Here is an 18,760-nt window from a genome sequence, read left to right as displayed (position 1 = left end):
AAGGGCACGTTAAACTTTGGCGTCTAAATTCTCCCGTTACCCGGAATTGCGCGATCGGACGGCAGGGGTCAGGGTCTACGCAACAAGCTCTGCTCAGCGTAGGCTCCGGCTCTGTCAATCCGTCCATTCAAACATTCGAGCTAAATTTATAAAAAAAAGATATGGAAGCCAACATGTGCACACCGAACTGCTACTTGGACCTGCATGCCTCTCCCAGTCCCGACAATGACTGGTTAGATATTTGATGCGTAGTATCAGAGCTGATGTATCTTGTGCCCTCCCGATTCCCGAATTACGGCGTCATCATGTGACAAGACAGCAGCAACAAGTGAGACGCAGCAATAACATTAGTAACCGTGTGTTGTGTAGTGTATTGCCCACATACCCCACTGGTGACCGATATCAATCTTTATCACAATGTCAGAATGTAAAGTACACGTAACGCATTTTACCTACATATTACGCAATTAACTAGCTACGGGATTCACTCGGCATAATCTGGCTGCATACATCAATCGAAAAGAACACTCATAACGTGAAGTGTGTGAAAAGCGATACCACAATACCACAATAACGTGAAGGATTGTATATTTTCTAAGACACATACATAAGAAAAGACAAGAGCTTGTTCGAAACGAGGATGTCGGATTTTAAGCATTATACGTATTAGACATGATTGTTTAAAAGAGTGCCAAACGAGCTCGCTGTCTTAATTCTAATCACAGCTTAGAACTAACCTATAATAGGTATAAACATGTAAATGGATCTTCTGTCATTCCAACAACGCATCTACGATGAAGGGCGGGCGAGAGGCAATTTTTAAGTTAAACTTTGTCTCGTCAGCTTTTGATTTATGCATTTGATTTTATACATTGCTTGCCTTTTCCAACATTTTTCTCTTACTTTCTCTAAGTTTTTACATATCGAAGGAGCATGACAACTTTTACTCGTAAGCCGTTCACCATGTTAGCCGTTCCGTTAGGCGTTTTGAAATAAATTATATAAATCGCAAGCTGTTTCGCGAAACGTGGCCACGGGTAGCAGCCAGGCTTTATATCGACCCGTTGTATAACACAACAGGTACTAAGCAGTAAGCACCCCGAGGGATTGCCAACTGCAAAGGCGATTAAGGTGAAACGCCTTTCCGTAACAGGCGAAAGGTTCACCAAGTGCGAGTGAAATGCTGCATTTACGTAAGGTGTCATATTTGGCTGGCGTCGTATGAATGAATGTCATGTGCATTTTGCATTATTTACACTCAAAGGCACTTGGTATCAGCACCCAAAAATCACTCAAGACCGGACCCTTAAAGATCTTCACACAAACCGAAGGGATTTGCCTGAAGTTCTAGCTTTCAAGGCATGCGTTAGCAAGCATGTGCAGTAAAATGCTATGTGAAATAATCGATGCGTGAGTATACATAGGGTATCTCAGAGTGTGTTTAGAGTTTCGGCGAGCCATTTGATCGTGTTCAGCGCGGTATCGTTTATTTTACACGGCAGCACGTTGCACCGAACCAGTTCTGGTCATTGGAGGCCGTGTTGTACTCCAGACGAACAATACCGGTGGCAGCAGGAAGCTGGGGGCATTTGAACGGCCACCTGTCAGCAGCAGAGGACACATTGTCAGACTCGGAGCTCCAGCCCGAGACTGCATCTCGGAAGGCCTTACTTCTCATCGGATTGATGTTAGTTTCTCTGGAAAGTGGAAACCAAGATTCTTACAGATAGTGAAAACTGTTCCAAAACATTATCGAAATCATCACTCACTTTGAAAAGTCGGTCAGGTCCTCTTTGGCCACTACCCAGTGCTGTTTGGGATCGGAGACGGTGAGGTCGACGCAGTCCTCCTCGTCTACGCGATATGGTGGCAACACGGGAGCACACAGCATCACCTCTGGATTCCGGAAATACTTGTCCTTGTCTCCGAGGCCGACAAGGACAGAGCCTTGTTCACAGCGTAACGGAAGCTGAGGGTACAACGCCGTCACGATGCACGTGGCTTCAATACACATTTGAAGCGTTACTGATTCCCGGTAATAGGCAAATTGAAATTGAAACTGTAGGGATGCTCAAATAAGAGCACGATACAAGGACATGAACTGAAGCCTTTGGCGTCTCGACCATCGGCTTCATTTAAAGTACGCAGAACTCACTTGATCCATTGCCACTTGGGTTGCTTTGCCGAGAACCAGGTCGGGCAGGTGGGCGTATTCGGAGCAGAATACCGCATCCAGATTCTGCAATAGACGGGGTTTCAGGCAGCGAGCTTCCATCATATCATATCAAACCAGATATTTGTATTTCTCTAAGCCATGATCAAACGGGTCGAATTTCCATGCATGTGTGAGCGGCCGGCCGGCCCCGCGCGACCGTGTGGACGCTTTTGCCATGGCTCATATCTCAGCAACACACTCAAAACTTTTTTACCACCTCCTGGAGGATTCATTTTTACCAAACCCGCAAGATAAGAGTATATTGAAAGGGTACCTCGCTGCTACCATTATGTACATGGTAACGGTGCGTGGTTAAATTGAAGTTATTCGCCAGCAAAGAGTGTTATTACCATGTAAATATCAATATTACTCTCGCAATCCTGAACATGACGAAAACTCTTTCCTCCTGGGTATCGTGACTCGTGTGCAGGTGGTCGTTTCATGCGTGGATCTTGTTTACCCTCGTGAAGATAATATTTGAATGAATATCAATCAGCCAATCAAAAACGAGATCGGCCGTTTGAAGGTTGAAGGCCGCGCGCATCTGTCAGTTTTCGGCCGTTGGTCTCCGAGAGAGGATGTGAGCAGTGTCGGTGCCGCGCGGCGTGGCCGTTGGTGATACTTGTGTGCTGTTCATCGCCTATAGAGCCTCTGTGGACATTTTATTGTAAGTACCGATGTGATAGAGCATTGCGTGCTGTTGAGGGGTGCTAATTTGATCTGGCTAACAGAACCCCGTGCACGGCCACGTGGCAGAGTGTTGTAAGAAGGTACATAAATTTTGTTGTGATGCATTTTGTTGGTGACTTACAAAAAGCCATGCACTGTAGTGATGCAGTTTTATTATCCCACGTAGACGGGCGACCACCCAGGAACGCTGGCGTTCACTTCAAATGTTGTGGGGACTTATCCAATTGGAGGGAGCTGAATTATTATTCATATTCGAGTATTCATTTTGAGTATTCGTATTCAAGTTGCTTTCAAGTTGTATGATTATCGTGATATTTATTTACCGCGTGTGCATCGCTGAGCGCGTATGAGTAAGTGGAGAGTCTCAATGCTCATGGCTGGTGAACCCCTCGTTGTTTGTACGAAATGCCAAATATATATTGTTGCTCTTGAAGCATGTTTTTTAGTTGATGAACTCCGGTTAACAGAAGCTTCGCGAAGCTTCTGAAGAAAGCGTCTGTGGGTCCGTTACCATCCTCTGGGGGGTTTACACTAAAGGAAAGAGTAAACATTACCATGTGACTAAGGGTAAGCCAGAAGGATATACTCTCTGTAAGAGGGTAAATCACAAATTAGATGGCATGCTACTCTTAAGAGGAGGGTCACGTCAAAGAGTTACTCTTCCAAAGCGTGTAACTTCGAAAATGTTACCCTCTAGACGAGAGTAAATCAAAAGAGTTTATCATACAGAAGATGGTAAAAAACGTCTGTGTGTCACGTTACCCCTCCCTGACGAGTTTACTCTCCATGAAAGAGTAAAATTTACCATCTCGAGGGTGGTAAAAAACGTCTGTGTGTCAAGCTACCATGCTATGGCGGGTTTACCCTCCAGGAGATGGTAAAAAAGTTTTCAGTGCACTTGACCGATTTACTTGCGGACATTTTTGTAGGGTACCTTCATTCCTTAAATTCTAGCAAGTATTGAACTATTCCCGATGCATGTGAGTGACCGGTGACCCCTTATGCACATGCCACGTGCAAAACGAAGAGGTGCCAGACGCCAGTTTTGTAACAGTTGCAATATCTCGGGAACTACTCGGCCGATTACGCTGAAAGTTGGCATGTAGGTAGGCACCCACTAGGCAATGCACATCCATGTGCCAGAGTTGGGGTGCTGCTGCACGTGCGCACGTGCAGGGGTCGATTCCAGATCTCGAGCGGCATGGACCGATTGCGCTCAAATTTGGTACACGGTTAGGGACCAGTTGGTGGGTGCCGTGCACAAGTCAGTTGGGACCCATTTTGCACGTGCGCACGTGCAGGGTGCCGCTTCCAGATCTCGAGAGCGGCTGGGCCAATTGTGCTCAAATTTGGCACATCGCTAGAGACCAATTACTAATGTGCCGTGCACTTACCCCCGCTGAAAGGGATCCATTACCCCGAAAGGGGCATGTCTCATCAGTTGCCGACCCCTGCACTAGGCAATGCATTTTCATGCGCCACAGTTGGGATGTTGCTGCACGTGCGCACGTGCAGGGGTCGATTCCAGATCTCGAGAATGGCTGAACCGATTGCGGTCAAATTTGGTACACAGTTAGGGACCGGCTAGTAGGATGTCTATTGTCTTGCACAAGTCAGTTGGAGGTACGTACATACACCCTCACAATAGTTCGCACCATAGGCGTAGGAACAGGGGGGGGCCGGGGGGGGCCATGGCCCCCCCCACTTTCGGAGGTGGGGGGGGCCAGCAATGTTAACTGCCCCCCCCCACTTTTTGCTGACTTAAGTGTCTGTCTGTACCTACCACCCGGTAACTTGACAACTATTCAGCTTGCCCTTTGAAGATTCCCTTGTGTTTCTACAGCGTTATTGACCGCAATTTCCCTCACTCAATGAAGGAAACCATATCAGAGACAAGACTGTGAGTCCTGGTGACAGCATTTTGTTGAATACCAAGGCCGTATATAGGCCTTGGTATTCAACTGGTATATAAGTTGAATACGAGGCGCGGGACAGCGAGCACTGAAAAGGTATAAGACAAGCACGGTGCAGGAGAATGCGTATACAAACGACCAACGCTTGACCGGATCTGCTTGGGGTCGGCATAGTTCGTCAAAGGCGTACTAGCTGGGGGCCAGGGTGACCGTGCCCCCGGCTCGGTTTAAACAGGCTGGGGGCCAGCAATCTGCCCCTCCCCCTTCCACTTTCAGTGCAGTGGCGGTCGCAGAGGGGGGATCAGGGCCATGTCCTTCCCCGGGAACGATCTCCAACGATCTCAAGCACACCGAAGCGTGATTTCATGCACTCCTTGCAAGGTTCGATGCGTCACTTTTGCAATGTTGACCTTGCGCGACGTCATTTATGAAGTTATAAGGGCCATATTAGTTTTTCGTCAATAACTACCGATCAAATTGAGCTAGCGAGTCGGGAACGCCACCAATGGACTCAGGAAGACAGCCGAATCGAATGATATGCGACATGACCTCCTTCGACCAATTTCGTGACCTGGGGGCGCTGACCTGACCGTGACTAACGGTGAGGTTAACTTGAGGGAGGTCAACTCCCTAAATTTACCTCACCCAAACAAACGAAAAGTATATCATTCGACGCGCCTGAGAGAGGTGAACACGATGCCGGCAAAATCGCGGCTCTGCGGCCGTTTTTTGCGAAGTTATTCACCAAAAAACGGAAACGTGCCTTGAGGCACTTGACCTGACCTCAGAGATCACCGGTTGACCCAGGAACTTAAAATCGGGTATCGATCTCTGCGTCTTGTAACAGCGCACACGCTCGTTATTTTCCGCGACGCGCTAGCTCCACCTGGAGCGTACCCGCCTCCCGCCCCCTCGGCCGGCGCGTATGTAGAAAACCTATAGGTCCGAGCCGTCGAGGGTTAAACTGGCCTCTGAGGGCCCAGACCGGCCTCTAAAAGTCCCACACTGGCCTCTGACTTAGTCAATCTGCCCAGTTGCAGTGGTCGCTGAGATAAAACCCCTTAAAAACGTTATAGGCCTGGCTGAGCCTAGCTGGGCCGTCCACACTGTAAACCAAATTGACAAGTCTTGTGTAATATAACCAATCATCTCTTGGTATGTTTACCAACTGATACTTTTCAAACAAGCCGTTGTCTGGTGCATTGCTTGCCAGATGACAACTACGAGTCAATAGTTACTATGCACACCAACTTCTCAGTATCCAGACCAACTCTACATTTGTTTCAACGTTTGTTTCTTAACCAGTTTTGGAAACTTGTTGCCGCATGGTTATTTAACCGGCGCCTAACTTGTACTGGTCAGCTGGTCAGCATACACATGGTCAGCTGCGCCCGTGACGTCAGACTTGGCGGACCAATCAGCGGTCGCCGTCCGGCCCCGGCGCGGCGGTTTCAAACCGTTCAAACCAGCAGTTGTCGCGCGGCCGCCGTGCAGCATGGATCAGCGACGAGGGCTGTTCCAGCATTTGTGCAGTAAAAAGTGAAATCTGTGAACTGTGGTGTTCGTGCTGTGAGTCAGGCCCGCTCTGGCCTGCGGGACGCACTAATCGTGCCTATACCCGCGGTCGAGACGCCTCCCTTCCCCTGCGCGCGCAATGTAAGTGGGCCAGACCTTTGCATGCACATGTGAGCAGATGTTTTGCGGTCGGTGTTTTTTATATATAAATACATTTATTTGCCTTTAATTCAACTCTTTGTATTTTTAACTTAACTGATGGACATATATGGGCTGTAAAAGCTAATCTGGTTGGCGATCATGCTTTATTCGAATTATCTGCGTGATCGTGCAACTGCCATGATTGTTATGGTCAATGTGGAAATATTCGTCATACGGGCATGTTATACTTCTGGCTTGATGCGATGCACAAAACCATGTTCTTCCACATACGCAGCAGTTCTTGCTTCAAAGACTTATATGCTGACGGTGCACGATAGGTATACCTTATACCTCATGCATTTACCACATCCATTCGAAAATATGCACTTGGAATTGTCTCCAGTCAATAGTATTAATTACATACTACGTGATGTAGGTACGTGACCGTAATAAATACTAATGATTCCAGAAACTTCCGAATGGATGTGGTGTATGCATTCATCGATTATATAACCCATCAGTATTTCGTTTCTTGTCAGCGCAAGCCTTTGGGCAATAACTGATGCCAGTCATGATTTTGTGCACCACTTCCAGCCAAAAAATGACCTGTCCGTATAGAAAATATTTCCTGAATCGGTATCGTGGCAATTGAAAACGAACGCGAATCGTAAGTTCTTAAGGTTATCAACGCAAACAAAGCGATTGTAAGGAAGAACAAGTTCGAACTGAGCGTTAGTACACTTACTTGTTGACAATTTGTAAACTAGCAATGCCCAGTCAAAGGCTAGTTCATCAACAAACCAGGGGTTGTTGAACCGACAAGGAAACGGCTATGCCTATCCAGAAGTTGGTAGGTTCACAAGGCCCAGACTAGTACTCAACAAGGTGACGCCTATGCGAATTGGAACCAAACTTGTAGACAAACTGTTAGTTTGTTGGCCAACACGCCTGGGGTTGGTGAATCGACAAGGTGACGCCTATGCGAATTGGAACCAAACTTGTAGACAAACTGTTAGTTTGTTGGCCAACAAGCCTGGGGCTGGTGAATCGACAAGGTGACGCCTATGCGAATTGGAACCAAACTTGTAGACAAACTGTTAGTTTGTTAGCCAACAAGCCTGGGGCTGGTGAATCGACAAGGTGACGCCTATGCGAATTGGAACCAAACTTGTAACAAGGAGCCAACTTGTAGATTTGGTTTACAGTGCATGCTGATTTTATAGGTATATTGAAAAGACTCGCTTTGCACGTTTCACGCTTGCTCGTAATGAAAAAGTTGCTGGATGCCTCTGGAATTTGCATGGGTGCCAACGGCTGCAGAGGACAGGGGAACGCGCCCATCAGTTTGAGTTTATGGACGGGAGTCTCCCTGAAATTTTAACCAATTTTGGTTTTGTTTTTGCCTCGATTTTTTTTTTACCTCTGAACATGTTTGCGAAAACAAAGTGGCCGAAATCCGAGGAGAAATTGGATTTTGGGGGAAGGTTAGGTTTTGGACCTCTGGGACCCTGGCCCCCCCCCCCCCACTTTCGAAAACGTTCCTACGCCTATGGTTCGCACTTGCAAGGCCCACCCTCTCGCTCGCTCCGTTTGTCGCCCGAAAAGGCGTTTTACTGGTGTAGGGCTGGATGAATTATTTCAGAGGGGGAGGGGAGACTAGGCCTTGAGGGGCCCTTCAGGAAAAGGGCCTCCAAGTGTCTCAAAAGGCCCAAAATCATATTACCTTCATTATTCATGCGTTACTGCACAAAGCAGGCATGTGGAAGGAAAGTATAGCTATTAGTTATAAATGTTATTGTTTAGCTGGGACAGAGACATTCAAGCATAGAAATATTCAAAACACCAGCTTCGTTTATTAGTTATGGGAGCTGTCGAAAGACGTTCGTCTTTCTTCGTCAGCCTGTCTTAGAAAGCACTTAAAACACACACACATAATACACCAGGTAAAGACAAGATCTTGTCTTATAATCGCGGTGGCAGTCTTATAACAGGTAGTTATAATCGCAGACGGGGTACAATTGCAGTGACCAACCCAGAAATTACAGTGAAAATTCTGAATCGGCACTTGTATTCAGCAGCAAACAGTTCGGTGGTCCTACGAACGGAACTGCTGCTCTCTCCAATGGCTTCGGTGCGTTTGTCATCGCCTCTGAACACCACAGGGCCATGTCTGTTTTCTTGACATAGTTATGACTTACGAGACGTCCCCGCGTCCCAGTGGCGGTCTCAGTCAACTTCGTCATAGTGGGGGGGGGGGGGGGGCATATGTCACCGCCCACCTCTAACTCAAAAAACTATAAAGAGGGCTAGAAAGACGCGGTAAAAAGCAGTCGATAGTTTTCAATGCGTACGCTTGAAAGTATTCAGTCATTTTTCATCTTAGAGCAATATTGGGGTCACCAGAGGTCATCAAAGGTCAAAATTTGCCAAGTGTCATTACATTTTTCAGAAAACATGCCGTTATCTCAGGAACTATGATAGCTAAAAAATGAATGGAAAAGCAATCGATAGCTTTTGAACTCTTCTTTTGAGAAGGTCATCATCAAAGTTGACGTCCGGTCAACGGTTAAACTTCCATAGGTCAAACATTGTGAAAATAGCTGTTTTTGGATATTTTTTCACGAATAACTTTTGAACCAGCGAAGATGAAGAATTAGCAATGGCACTATCGTGTTTCTCTCCTTCGATCGCTTCGAAAAATATATTTTTTACCTGGAAAGGTCAAGGTCAAACTTTGACCTCAGGTCGAGGCCACGTTATCACCCAAATAGGTCATGTTGCATGTCATTCGATGCATCTCGACAAGACCAATACAACCAGTAGGTATAACGCCTTTTGGGGCGACTAACGGAGCGAGCGAGAGGGTGACCCTTGCACGTGCGAAATTTCGAGGGGGTACCTCCAGCTGACTTGTGCACGGCACCCTACTAACCGGTCTCTAGCGATGTGCCAAATTTGAGCACAATCGGCCCAGCCGTTCTCGAGATCGGGAAGCGGTACCCTGCACGTGCGCACGTGCAAAATGGGTCCCAACTGACTTTTGCACGGCACCCTACTAACCGGTCCCTAACTGTGTACCAAATTTGAGCGCAATCGGTGCAGCCGTTCTCGAGATCTGGAAACGACCCCTGCACGTGCGCACGTGCAGCAGCGCCCCAACTCTGGCACATGGATATGCAGTGCCTAGTGGGTGCCTACCTACATGCCAACTTTCAGCGCAATCGGCAAAGTAGTTACCGAGATATTGCAACAATTACAAAACGGACACCTCTTCGTTTTGCACGTGGCACGTGCATAAGGGGTCACCCACATGCATCGGGAATAGTCCAATACTTGGTAGAAGGAATGAAGCTACCCTACAAAAATTGTCGCGTGTAAATCGGTCAAGTGGTTGCTGAGATATAAGCCTCGCAAAAGCGTGACCACGGCCGGGGCCGGCCGGCCGCTCATGCTCAGAAATTTCCGTTAACCCGCGCCCAGATGGGGTCTGCCGAGCAACGCGGTCTGATGGGGGGGGGGGGCATTTTGGCCCCCCCTCAGATCTCGAGAACCACGCAACATAGCGACAAGCGGTAAACGGTGTTGGATAGCCCCAGCGGGGAACTACCTTGTGACCCAATTTCATTGACCTCGGTCAAACCGATGACGTCACAGGTCAGGTCAAAGGTCGAATTTTCACCGTTTACAGGCATTTCAAGAAATGCGTTGTAAAATCGAGTAAAATGCATTTCAATGAAAATCATCGATGGAGAAATGTTCTTCAAACACATATTTTGCTATTTGAGGTCACTGATACCAGGTCAGGTCACAGAGGTCAGGTCACTGGGGGGTCACAATATGAAAGTGTCGTGTGATACATGTTTTATGGTCCATTTTACATGACAAATGCGATTATGTGGGTCAGACAGACTTCAAGGCCAGCTTAGGTCACGTTTTGGTCAAGGTCAGGTCAAGGTCAGGTCAAGGTCAGGTCAAATTAGGTCAAATTTCAAAGTTGATATTTTTGCATAAAATGGGTATCGATTCGATGCAGCTCGTCACGGGGAGTTCAATGGTGGTCTCTGTTTTGCGCTACGAGGTCTAGAATTGCTAAAAATTGAGTTCAAAAATTTGACGTCATCAATTTTTAACAGTTTTTTTTTGCTATAACTTGGCCAAAAAAAGAGGTATCGATCTAAAATTTGGTATGTATATCGAAGAGCGCAGGGACTATCATATATATTCCGGTTTTTTCGAAATTCGAAAAATTTTTGGAAATTTTTTTAGTTTTTCTAAAAAAATCAATTTTTTTTGATTTTTGGGGGTCAAAATCCCAAAATTTCGAAAATCCGAGATAGCAGTTTTGTAGCGCCGTTTTTTCTCTACACAACCACATAAAGAACTTTAAAATTGCTTGTTAACTGTAGAATTGGTGAGCGTTTCAAGATGTCATGTTTTTTGCTCATTTTTGCTCGAACATGACCTCAGTTTGACCTCAATAACTCCTGACCTGAGGTGACCTGTGACTTGAAATTTTGTGTGAAGGTGTCAAATTGATGCCCGGTAAGGTACCCAAAATTTGGCGGCGCTGCGCGCCGCCGTTTTCTCGCTATTTAAGAAAAACCACAGGGGGGGCCAAAATGGCCCCCCCCCAGGGCGCGGCTAAGGAAAGACTCCGCTCGCTCCGCTCGCTCCGTAATGAAGCAGCACTTCGTGACTTCTCGCGTAACCATATTCAGCGTAGATGCAAACAACTTATGAATTAGAGTAGTACCTAAACGCATTTATCGGTGTTAACCCGCGCGGGGCTGGGGTCTCCAGCCGAACGCGCGGGGCTGGGGGGGGGGGGTAAATTTTACCCCCCCCTGTTATCTCCCGAACTAATGGTCCGATTTGGAAAATTCAAACGCCAATCGAAAGCTCTCATCACGAACTACTAAAAACATGTACTTAATTTAAAGTTTGAGGTCAAGGTCAAGGTCAGGTCAAGGGTACAAATTGCAAGTTTCTACAGTATCGGCCTTGCACCGTAGTTGCCGAAGAATGGAGTCATGGACTGAGACTGATCGCCCAAAACGTGTTCTTAGGCTACGAAGACAATATTCATTGCATACAATATCATTCAGAGGTCAAGGTCAAGGTCAGGTCAGGTCAGGTCAGGTCACCAAAAAACAAAATGTAGAAAAGGGCATGTGCGACACATGTTTTATGGGTCATTTTACTCATAGAATTCAATAGGCACACTCAATAAGTGATATGGACCACCTCTGGATGAATTTCAGGTCGAGGTCAGGTCAAGGTCAGGTCAAGTGAGGTCAAATTTTGAAGTTGGTTGTTAAGGCCTAAAAAGGTGTCTATCTGATGCAGTTTTTCACGACGAATCGAATGGTGCTATTTTTGTTTCCGTACGAGGTCTAGAACTTCCAAAAAAGTCATTTTTCAAAAATTTTGTGAGTCGTGACGTCATAAAATTTTGAATAACTCCCACATTTTTGAACCGATTCTTCTAAAATTTGGTATGTAGGTGCACATAAACCACCTCTCTGACATATATTCTGGTTTTTTCGATAGACTCAAAATTTTGGATTTTATAATGATTTTCCCAAAAAAGTCAGTTTTTTGAAAAAATTTAGGCCAAAATCCAAAATTTTCAAAAAACCGAGACAGCCATTTGATAGACAAAGTAAAATTACGTATAACCTTTTTTGTTACGTCTTGATTCCTTTAAAAATGAAGATGTTAGCGGCGTTTGAACTTTTGCCGTTTTTGAGGCGAAAATGGCGAACATGACGTCACTAAAACGTCAATTTCTCAAAAATTTTCCGACGGATTTCGCTCAAATTTTCAGGGAACGTGTCAAATTGATGTAAGAAAAGGTACTGAAAGTTTGGCGGCGCTGCGCGCCGCTGTTTTTGAGATATCGCAAAAATTCGCGAGGGGGGGTAAAATTTACCCCCCCCCCCCAGCCCCGCGCGGGTTAAGACCAAAATAATGGAGCTAGTAAAGCGAATATCTTTCCTCGTGTTTTTTTGCGCTTACTGAAGTGTAAACAAACATCATCAGCTGATGAGCGGTAGTCAAAGTACTCGCTAATGTTGTGTGGCCGGCATTACCCACCGTCCGTGATAACCCCGCTCTCCCGTACATTAGGTCCCCCAGGTCCCCCTCAGGAAATGGAATTCATGGGGCCGGGGGGGGTCCCCCCGGTCTTCCACGGTTTCTCCGGTCCTGTACTGGTGGTAACAATTTTGGTGTCATGCGACATGCATCATGCATGGGACGACTCACCGAAGCGTGATGAAAGTCTGCAATCCCCACTAGGACATTGTTGTGACGATTTTTCTTCGTACAGTCGAGGTAGCGCCTGCCGTCTGCGCTCAAAGCGTCTGACTGATGCATTAAATTGAAGATGGTGTTTGTTGCTGTAATGTTAGTACCAATCCGTTAGTACCTTTGGGGCGACTAACGGAGCGAGCGAGAGGGTGGGCCTTGCACGTGCGAAATTGCGAGGGGGTACCTCCAACTGACTTGTGCACGGCACCCTACTAACCGGTCTCTAGCGATGTGCCAAATTTGGGCACAATCGGCCCAGCCGTTCTCGAGATCTGGAAGCGGCACCCTGCACGTGCGCACGTGCAAAATGGGTCCCAACTGACTTGCACACGGCACCCTACTAACCGGTCCCTAACTGTGTACCAAATTTGAGCGCAATCGGTGGAGCCGTTCTCGAGATCTGGAAACGACCCCTGCACGTGCGCACGTGCAGCAGCGCCCCAACTCTGGCACATGGATATGCAGTGCCTAGTGGGTGCCTACCTACATGCCAACTTTCAGCGCAATCGGCCAAGTAGTTACCGAGATATTGCAACAATTACAAAACGGACACCTCTTCGTTTTGCACGTGGCACGTGCATAAGGGGTCACCCACATGCATCGGGAATAGTCCAATACTTGGTAGAAGGAATGAAGCTACCCTACAAAAATTGTTGCGTGTAAATCGGTCAAGTGGTTGCTGAGATATAAGCCTCGTAAAAGCGTGACCACGGCCGGCCGGCCGGCCGCTCATACTCAGAAATTTCCGTTAATCTAAGGAAGGACTACGCTCGCTTCGCTCGCTCCGTAATCAGTAAATATGAGCCGATTTCACGACAGCTATCTGGCACACAGTTGGCTCACATTTGGTGCAGTTTTGGTGTATATTTGGCCAAATAAGGTGCATTGTGTTTCTTGGTAGATATTAACTAGCGCTGTACTAGTTAATGGCTACGTTTCCATGGCACAAGCTAAGCCGATTTGGAAAAAAATGGATTTGCTCCATCATAGGATCTAGGCATAATTTAAAAATGTAAATATAAGATTAGGTGCTAGCTAAAACCACATATACGCTCATTTTTTGCATAAGGTAAATAGTTTCCGAGAAAAACGCACGTGAATTTTCGCTAAATCGATTTAGACGTGTCATGGAAACGTAGTGATTGTACTACGTTTATATTCAATTCAATATACCCTGGTGATTGTATACTGTAGTGTAGATATCAGATAGCGCTGTGCTATTATACCTATAATGCCTGATTTTTCAAAGTAGGTATAGGTACTATCTTCAATTAAAACACAAATAAGCCATTCGAGGAAACTCGTCGAGGAAACAGCTATCATATGCGTACAAAGTAGGGGAGAGTGGGGCTATGCGTTACACTTTTTGGTCTTCTGCACTTAGTGGCCAAGCTATTCAATGAAATTGCACCAAATTTGGTCACATGATAGCTGAATCAAATTGGAAAGCACATGCAAACTTTCACTTCTTTACGACTATTCACTTTCATGAGAAATTCAGAAAACCAAAGCAAGATTTTTGGGGTAAGTTGAAAAATTGTGGGGCAACTTGATACACGATATGGGGTAACATGTTACACTTCTTTTTTCGTAGTTTCTTCATCATTATAACGGTCATTGGCCGTCCTATCGGAACCGATCGTAAGCCTAATGGATAATACTAATGGATAATACTAAACATGCTTTCCTTTCTCATTGAAAGGCAAGAACAATAAATCATAAACCATTACTGTACTCCACACGCATGAAAAGGCTCATCAAACATGGCTCAATCTCTGATTTGTCTTTACTGCGACGCCAAGGGCACCATGCATTGCCATCCTGACCGGAGTTCGATTTTCTGCACGAAATTTACGCCCAGGTGAAATGGAGCACGCTATAAGCAGTCTTGGGTAGCCATCTTTAAACATGCGCCGGCCCTGCGGCGGCCGACTTTCACAAGACTGAACTCAAATGTTTGTTTACATGAAGAGGCTAGTGCGTTTCAGAAATCATCGCTTATAGTACATACCTAATAGCCGTTTTCACGACGGGCTATCCGGCGAGTGCACCTAATTTGACCAAATCTGCACCTAATCTCTTTTACAGCAAATATCTTTATTTTATGAATTTATTTCAGTGTTTTAATCGATGATGTTCTCTGATAATGTGACAAAGCTGGCATATAAGCAATTAGTGCAACCCTAGCTGATACCTATTAACCCTCGCCCGCACATGGGGGGGGTGGTTGCCACCCCCCCCCCAGGTAGTCTTTCTGCTCTGCACTCAACATTTTTAGCGCTAGAACGCTGATTTTTCGTATAGCTGCTCCTCTATCCTTTCTTGATGTCCACTGAAAATTTCAAGTTTCTGTGATTTTTGGTTTCGGAGATATGACCTTGTTTTTCAGGTCATGTCATGACCCAAATGGCCAATTCTCAACATCTTGCGTTTGCCATGGGTCTTGCGAGCTTTTGACACCCTGATTTCGGCCTTTTTTGCCAGTATTACCTCCCACCTATCATGGAACATGTTGTTCGACGATGTACAGGGGTCAAGGTCAGGGTCAAGGTCAACCTAGGTCATCTAAGATAATTACGTTTTAGGCAAGCTGAATTTACTTTTTTTGAATTTTTTGACTGCATTTTTGGTAAAAGCTTCTCAGAGCATGATTTCATGTAATATGGACCCAAAAACAATCGGTGCACACATCAGTATACACACAGACACACACAGACATACAAACACATATAATTGACCTTGACCTAACTTGACCTGAAATGACCTCAGCCGCAAAATTCTGGTCGGGTAGTGTGACAAAGAGGTTCTAGCTGGCCTGGCACCAGAAAACAGCATCGTCATCGGTATTTGATAAGCAGCGCACTTGATATCCAACGGTGACCCAAAACAGCAACATTTTTTAGTTTGACCTGACCTGGAAGGTCAATGACTGACCTGAGAAGGTAAAACTGGGTATCATTGGATTCGTCTCTTCCCAAAGAATCTTTTTGGTCTCTACCGCTAAGCTCTATCTCCAACAGGAACGAAATGGCGCGGGGGGGGGGTGGCAACCACCCCCCCCCCATGTGCGTTCTAGGATGGCAAAATGGCATGTGCGGGCGAGGGTTAAGAGACTCACTGAACCTAATTTGACCAAATCTGCACCTAATCCGCACCAGATGGCACCAAATGTGTACCAGATGGCCGTCGTGAAAACTAATAACTATAGCAGCCTTGCAAGAGAAGAGAGGAAAAGGGAGGACTGCATAAACCTACGTATTCACCTACCACGGAATATAATTATAGTCTGCGACATATATTAGGTACCTACGACATATAGTCTACGACATATATTACGACATATAGCCTACGACATATATTGTCGTAGACTATATATTCCTTGCACCTACTATGGGTTCTCAAGTCTTCCTTTAACCGATCAGCACGTGTTTAGAGTCTATCTATGCGCTATTTAAACTCACCGACACTTGTGGTGGTTTCTGTGGTGGCAACGGTCACTGTGGTGCTTTGAACGGTGGTGTTCGCCTGGCTGCTGGTCTCAGTAGGTGGACCCGTGCTGGAGTCCGTGGGCCCAGTGGTGGACTGACTGCTGGTGGTCTCCGTGGTGACTGCTGGTGGTGACTGGTGGTCTCCGCGACTGCTGCTGGTCTCCGTGGGTTCAGTCGAGGTGAACTGTCCGGGGCCGGTCACCGGCCGGCCGGAGCCTGAACGGCGGTGACAATATGCGACTCAGTGTCCGACAATGGAGATGTATTGATAATTATCAACGTTCTGCCACAAAAACAAATCCAAAACTGGAAATGGGTTGTTTTCTTGAAGGAACTCATACTCAAGTGACAAGTCATCTTTTGAGTCACCTGATCATCTTTCTAGCGATTATCTATTTGTATTGTAGCCGTGCACTCACCACAAATGGTGGTGTTCTGCGCGAACTCTCCCGGGGGACAGGAGCACGTGTTCTTCCAGCAGGTGACCTCTCCCGAGGTCAGGAGGTAACAGTCGTGGTCAGAGCTGCACCAGTCGCCCAGGTAGGCTGACCAGCACCGGCCAGATGAGATTATACGCGGAGTCAAAACAAACGTCAGAGACACATCATTGCGAGCGCAACAGCTAATCACCACTGATCTAAACTGACTTGGACACTTCTCAGTTGGAAAGTCATGTCTCGTCTTTTGGACCCATGGAGCTTACCCATGTCTCCCTCAGAACCCATGGAGCTTACCCATGTCTCCCCTCAGGCGGACCCAGAGCTCACCCATGTCTCTCCTAGAGTGGAGCCAGAGCTCACGGACCCAGAGCTCACCCATGTCTCCCTCAGGCAGATCCAGAGCCCACCCATGTCTCTCCTATAGCGAACCCAGAGCTCACCCATGTCTCCCCTGCTGTGGAACCAGAGCTCACCCATGTCTCTCCTGTAGCGGACCTAGAACTCACGGACCCAGAGCTCACCCATTTCTCTCCTGTAGCGAACCCACGGCGCCGTGCCGTTCATCAGCCTGCTGCTGTTGACATTCCCCCTCCTGTTGTACAGCGTGCAGCTGCCGTCACCGAAACTGAAGCTCAGGCAGTTGTCCCTGACCAGACATTCAGTCATGCAGTCGCCTGCGGACGGTAAATGTGGTATCGGCCACGGCGAGCATTGATGGTATCGCATTGGTGTAATTGTTATAAAGTAATTTCAATATTTATTCGGCGTGGCTGTAATATGTGAATGAAATGATAGGCACGATTAAGTACCTACTTTATAGTTGACGCATGCTTCGTAACTTCATTTACTCCAAGTATTCGTTAGAAGGCATAAAAATAAAAGTACATGGATACAGAATATAAAAAGATCAGTCCATTTTGCACCATTTCCAAACACTAGCTGCACCCAAAATTGATGAAGATCTTTTAATTGGTCACTAACGGATAGGTATAGTTATCAACTGTAATGTAAAACAAGGCAATACCTATGGCGATGTTTTTTTTTTTCTCACGAAGAAGCCTTTCAGGATTCGTTCCAGAGGCCAGAGTCAAACCAAAAGAAAGAAGTGGCAAGAACCTTAGTCGGTAACATTATACCTAACAATACCATGATTCAGTGGCGCAGCCAGGGGGGGGGGTCAGAGGGTCAGCTGACCCCCCGAAATTTCTGTCAGGGGCCCGCTCGAGAGAGAGAGAGAGAGAGAGAGAGAGAGAGAGAGAGAGAGAGAGAGAGAGAGAGAGAGAGAGGGAGGGAGGAGAGAGGTCCTAATCTAATCGGACGAGCCCGCTTCGAGAAATGCCTACTGGGACACCACGGGTGAGGGGCCGGCCTGGGGCCCCAGGAGGACGGGGCCCGGGCCCCCCGGGAGAACGGGCCCGGGCCCCCTGGGTGGATGGGGCCCGGGCCCCCCGTGGATGGGTCCGGGCCCCCGGGAGAACAGACCCCGGGCCCCGGACCCCCGGTTGGATGGGGCCCGGGCCCCCGGGAGAACAGGCCCCGGCCCCTGGGGGAACGGACCCGGGCCCCCGGGACAACGGGCCCGGGCCCCCGGGACAACGGGCCCGGGCCCCCTGGGTGGATGGGGCCCGGGACCCCCGTAGATGGGTCCGGGCCCCGGGCCTCGGGTGGACGGGGCCCGGACCCCCGGGTGGATGGGGCCCGCGCCCCCGGGAGAAAGGGGCCCGGGCCCCTGGTGGACGGGGCCCGGGTCCCCGTGTGGATAGGGCCCGCGCCCCCCGTGTGGATAGGGCCCGCCCCCCGTGTGGATAGGGCCCGGGCCCCCCGGTTGAATGGGGCTCGCTAGGGTGACCTGCTTGCTCCGCAACGCGAATAAGGAGTATTCTCGATCGGTGGGCGTTTGGTTGGTCTTGTGTCCGTGGGTTATGCATCCATTTCGGTCGATTGCTTTTTGACGGCTAAGCATTTTGGTTTGGGAAAAAATATCCATCGCATCGAGGTGCTCGTGTCTGATAAGCATGCGTTCTACTATAGAACATGTCATGTGTA

At 47.5% G+C, this 18,760-nt stretch overlaps 1 protein-coding gene across 1 annotated transcript; it reads right to left on the bottom strand.

The window, feature by feature from the left end:
* Window positions 1–806: 806 nt before the first annotated feature.
* On the bottom strand, window positions 807–17,191 carry LOC122384058 (location of vulva defective 1-like). Its single transcript, XM_043371037.1, has 7 exons — window positions 17,155–17,191; window positions 16,694–16,819; window positions 16,248–16,490; window positions 12,742–12,875; window positions 2,156–2,239; window positions 1,770–1,969; window positions 807–1,601 (listed from the first exon to the last, which is right to left on the bottom strand). The coding sequence occupies exons 1-7, from the start codon at window positions 17,189–17,191 to the stop codon at window positions 1,487–1,489; spliced, it is 939 nt and encodes a 312-aa protein (XP_043226972.1). The 3' UTR covers window positions 807–1,486.
* Window positions 17,192–18,760: the final 1,569 nt, after the last annotated feature.

The sequence above is a fragment of the Amphibalanus amphitrite genome, unplaced genomic scaffold (assembly GCF_019059575.1).
Source record: "Amphibalanus amphitrite isolate SeventyFive unplaced genomic scaffold, NRLGWU_Aamphi_draft 000180F_arrow, whole genome shotgun sequence".
NCBI classification, from domain to species: domain Eukaryota; kingdom Metazoa; phylum Arthropoda; class Thecostraca; order Balanomorpha; family Balanidae; genus Amphibalanus; species Amphibalanus amphitrite.
The sequence above is the reverse complement of the archived record's forward strand: the minus strand, read 5'-3'. Positions and strand labels throughout refer to the sequence as shown.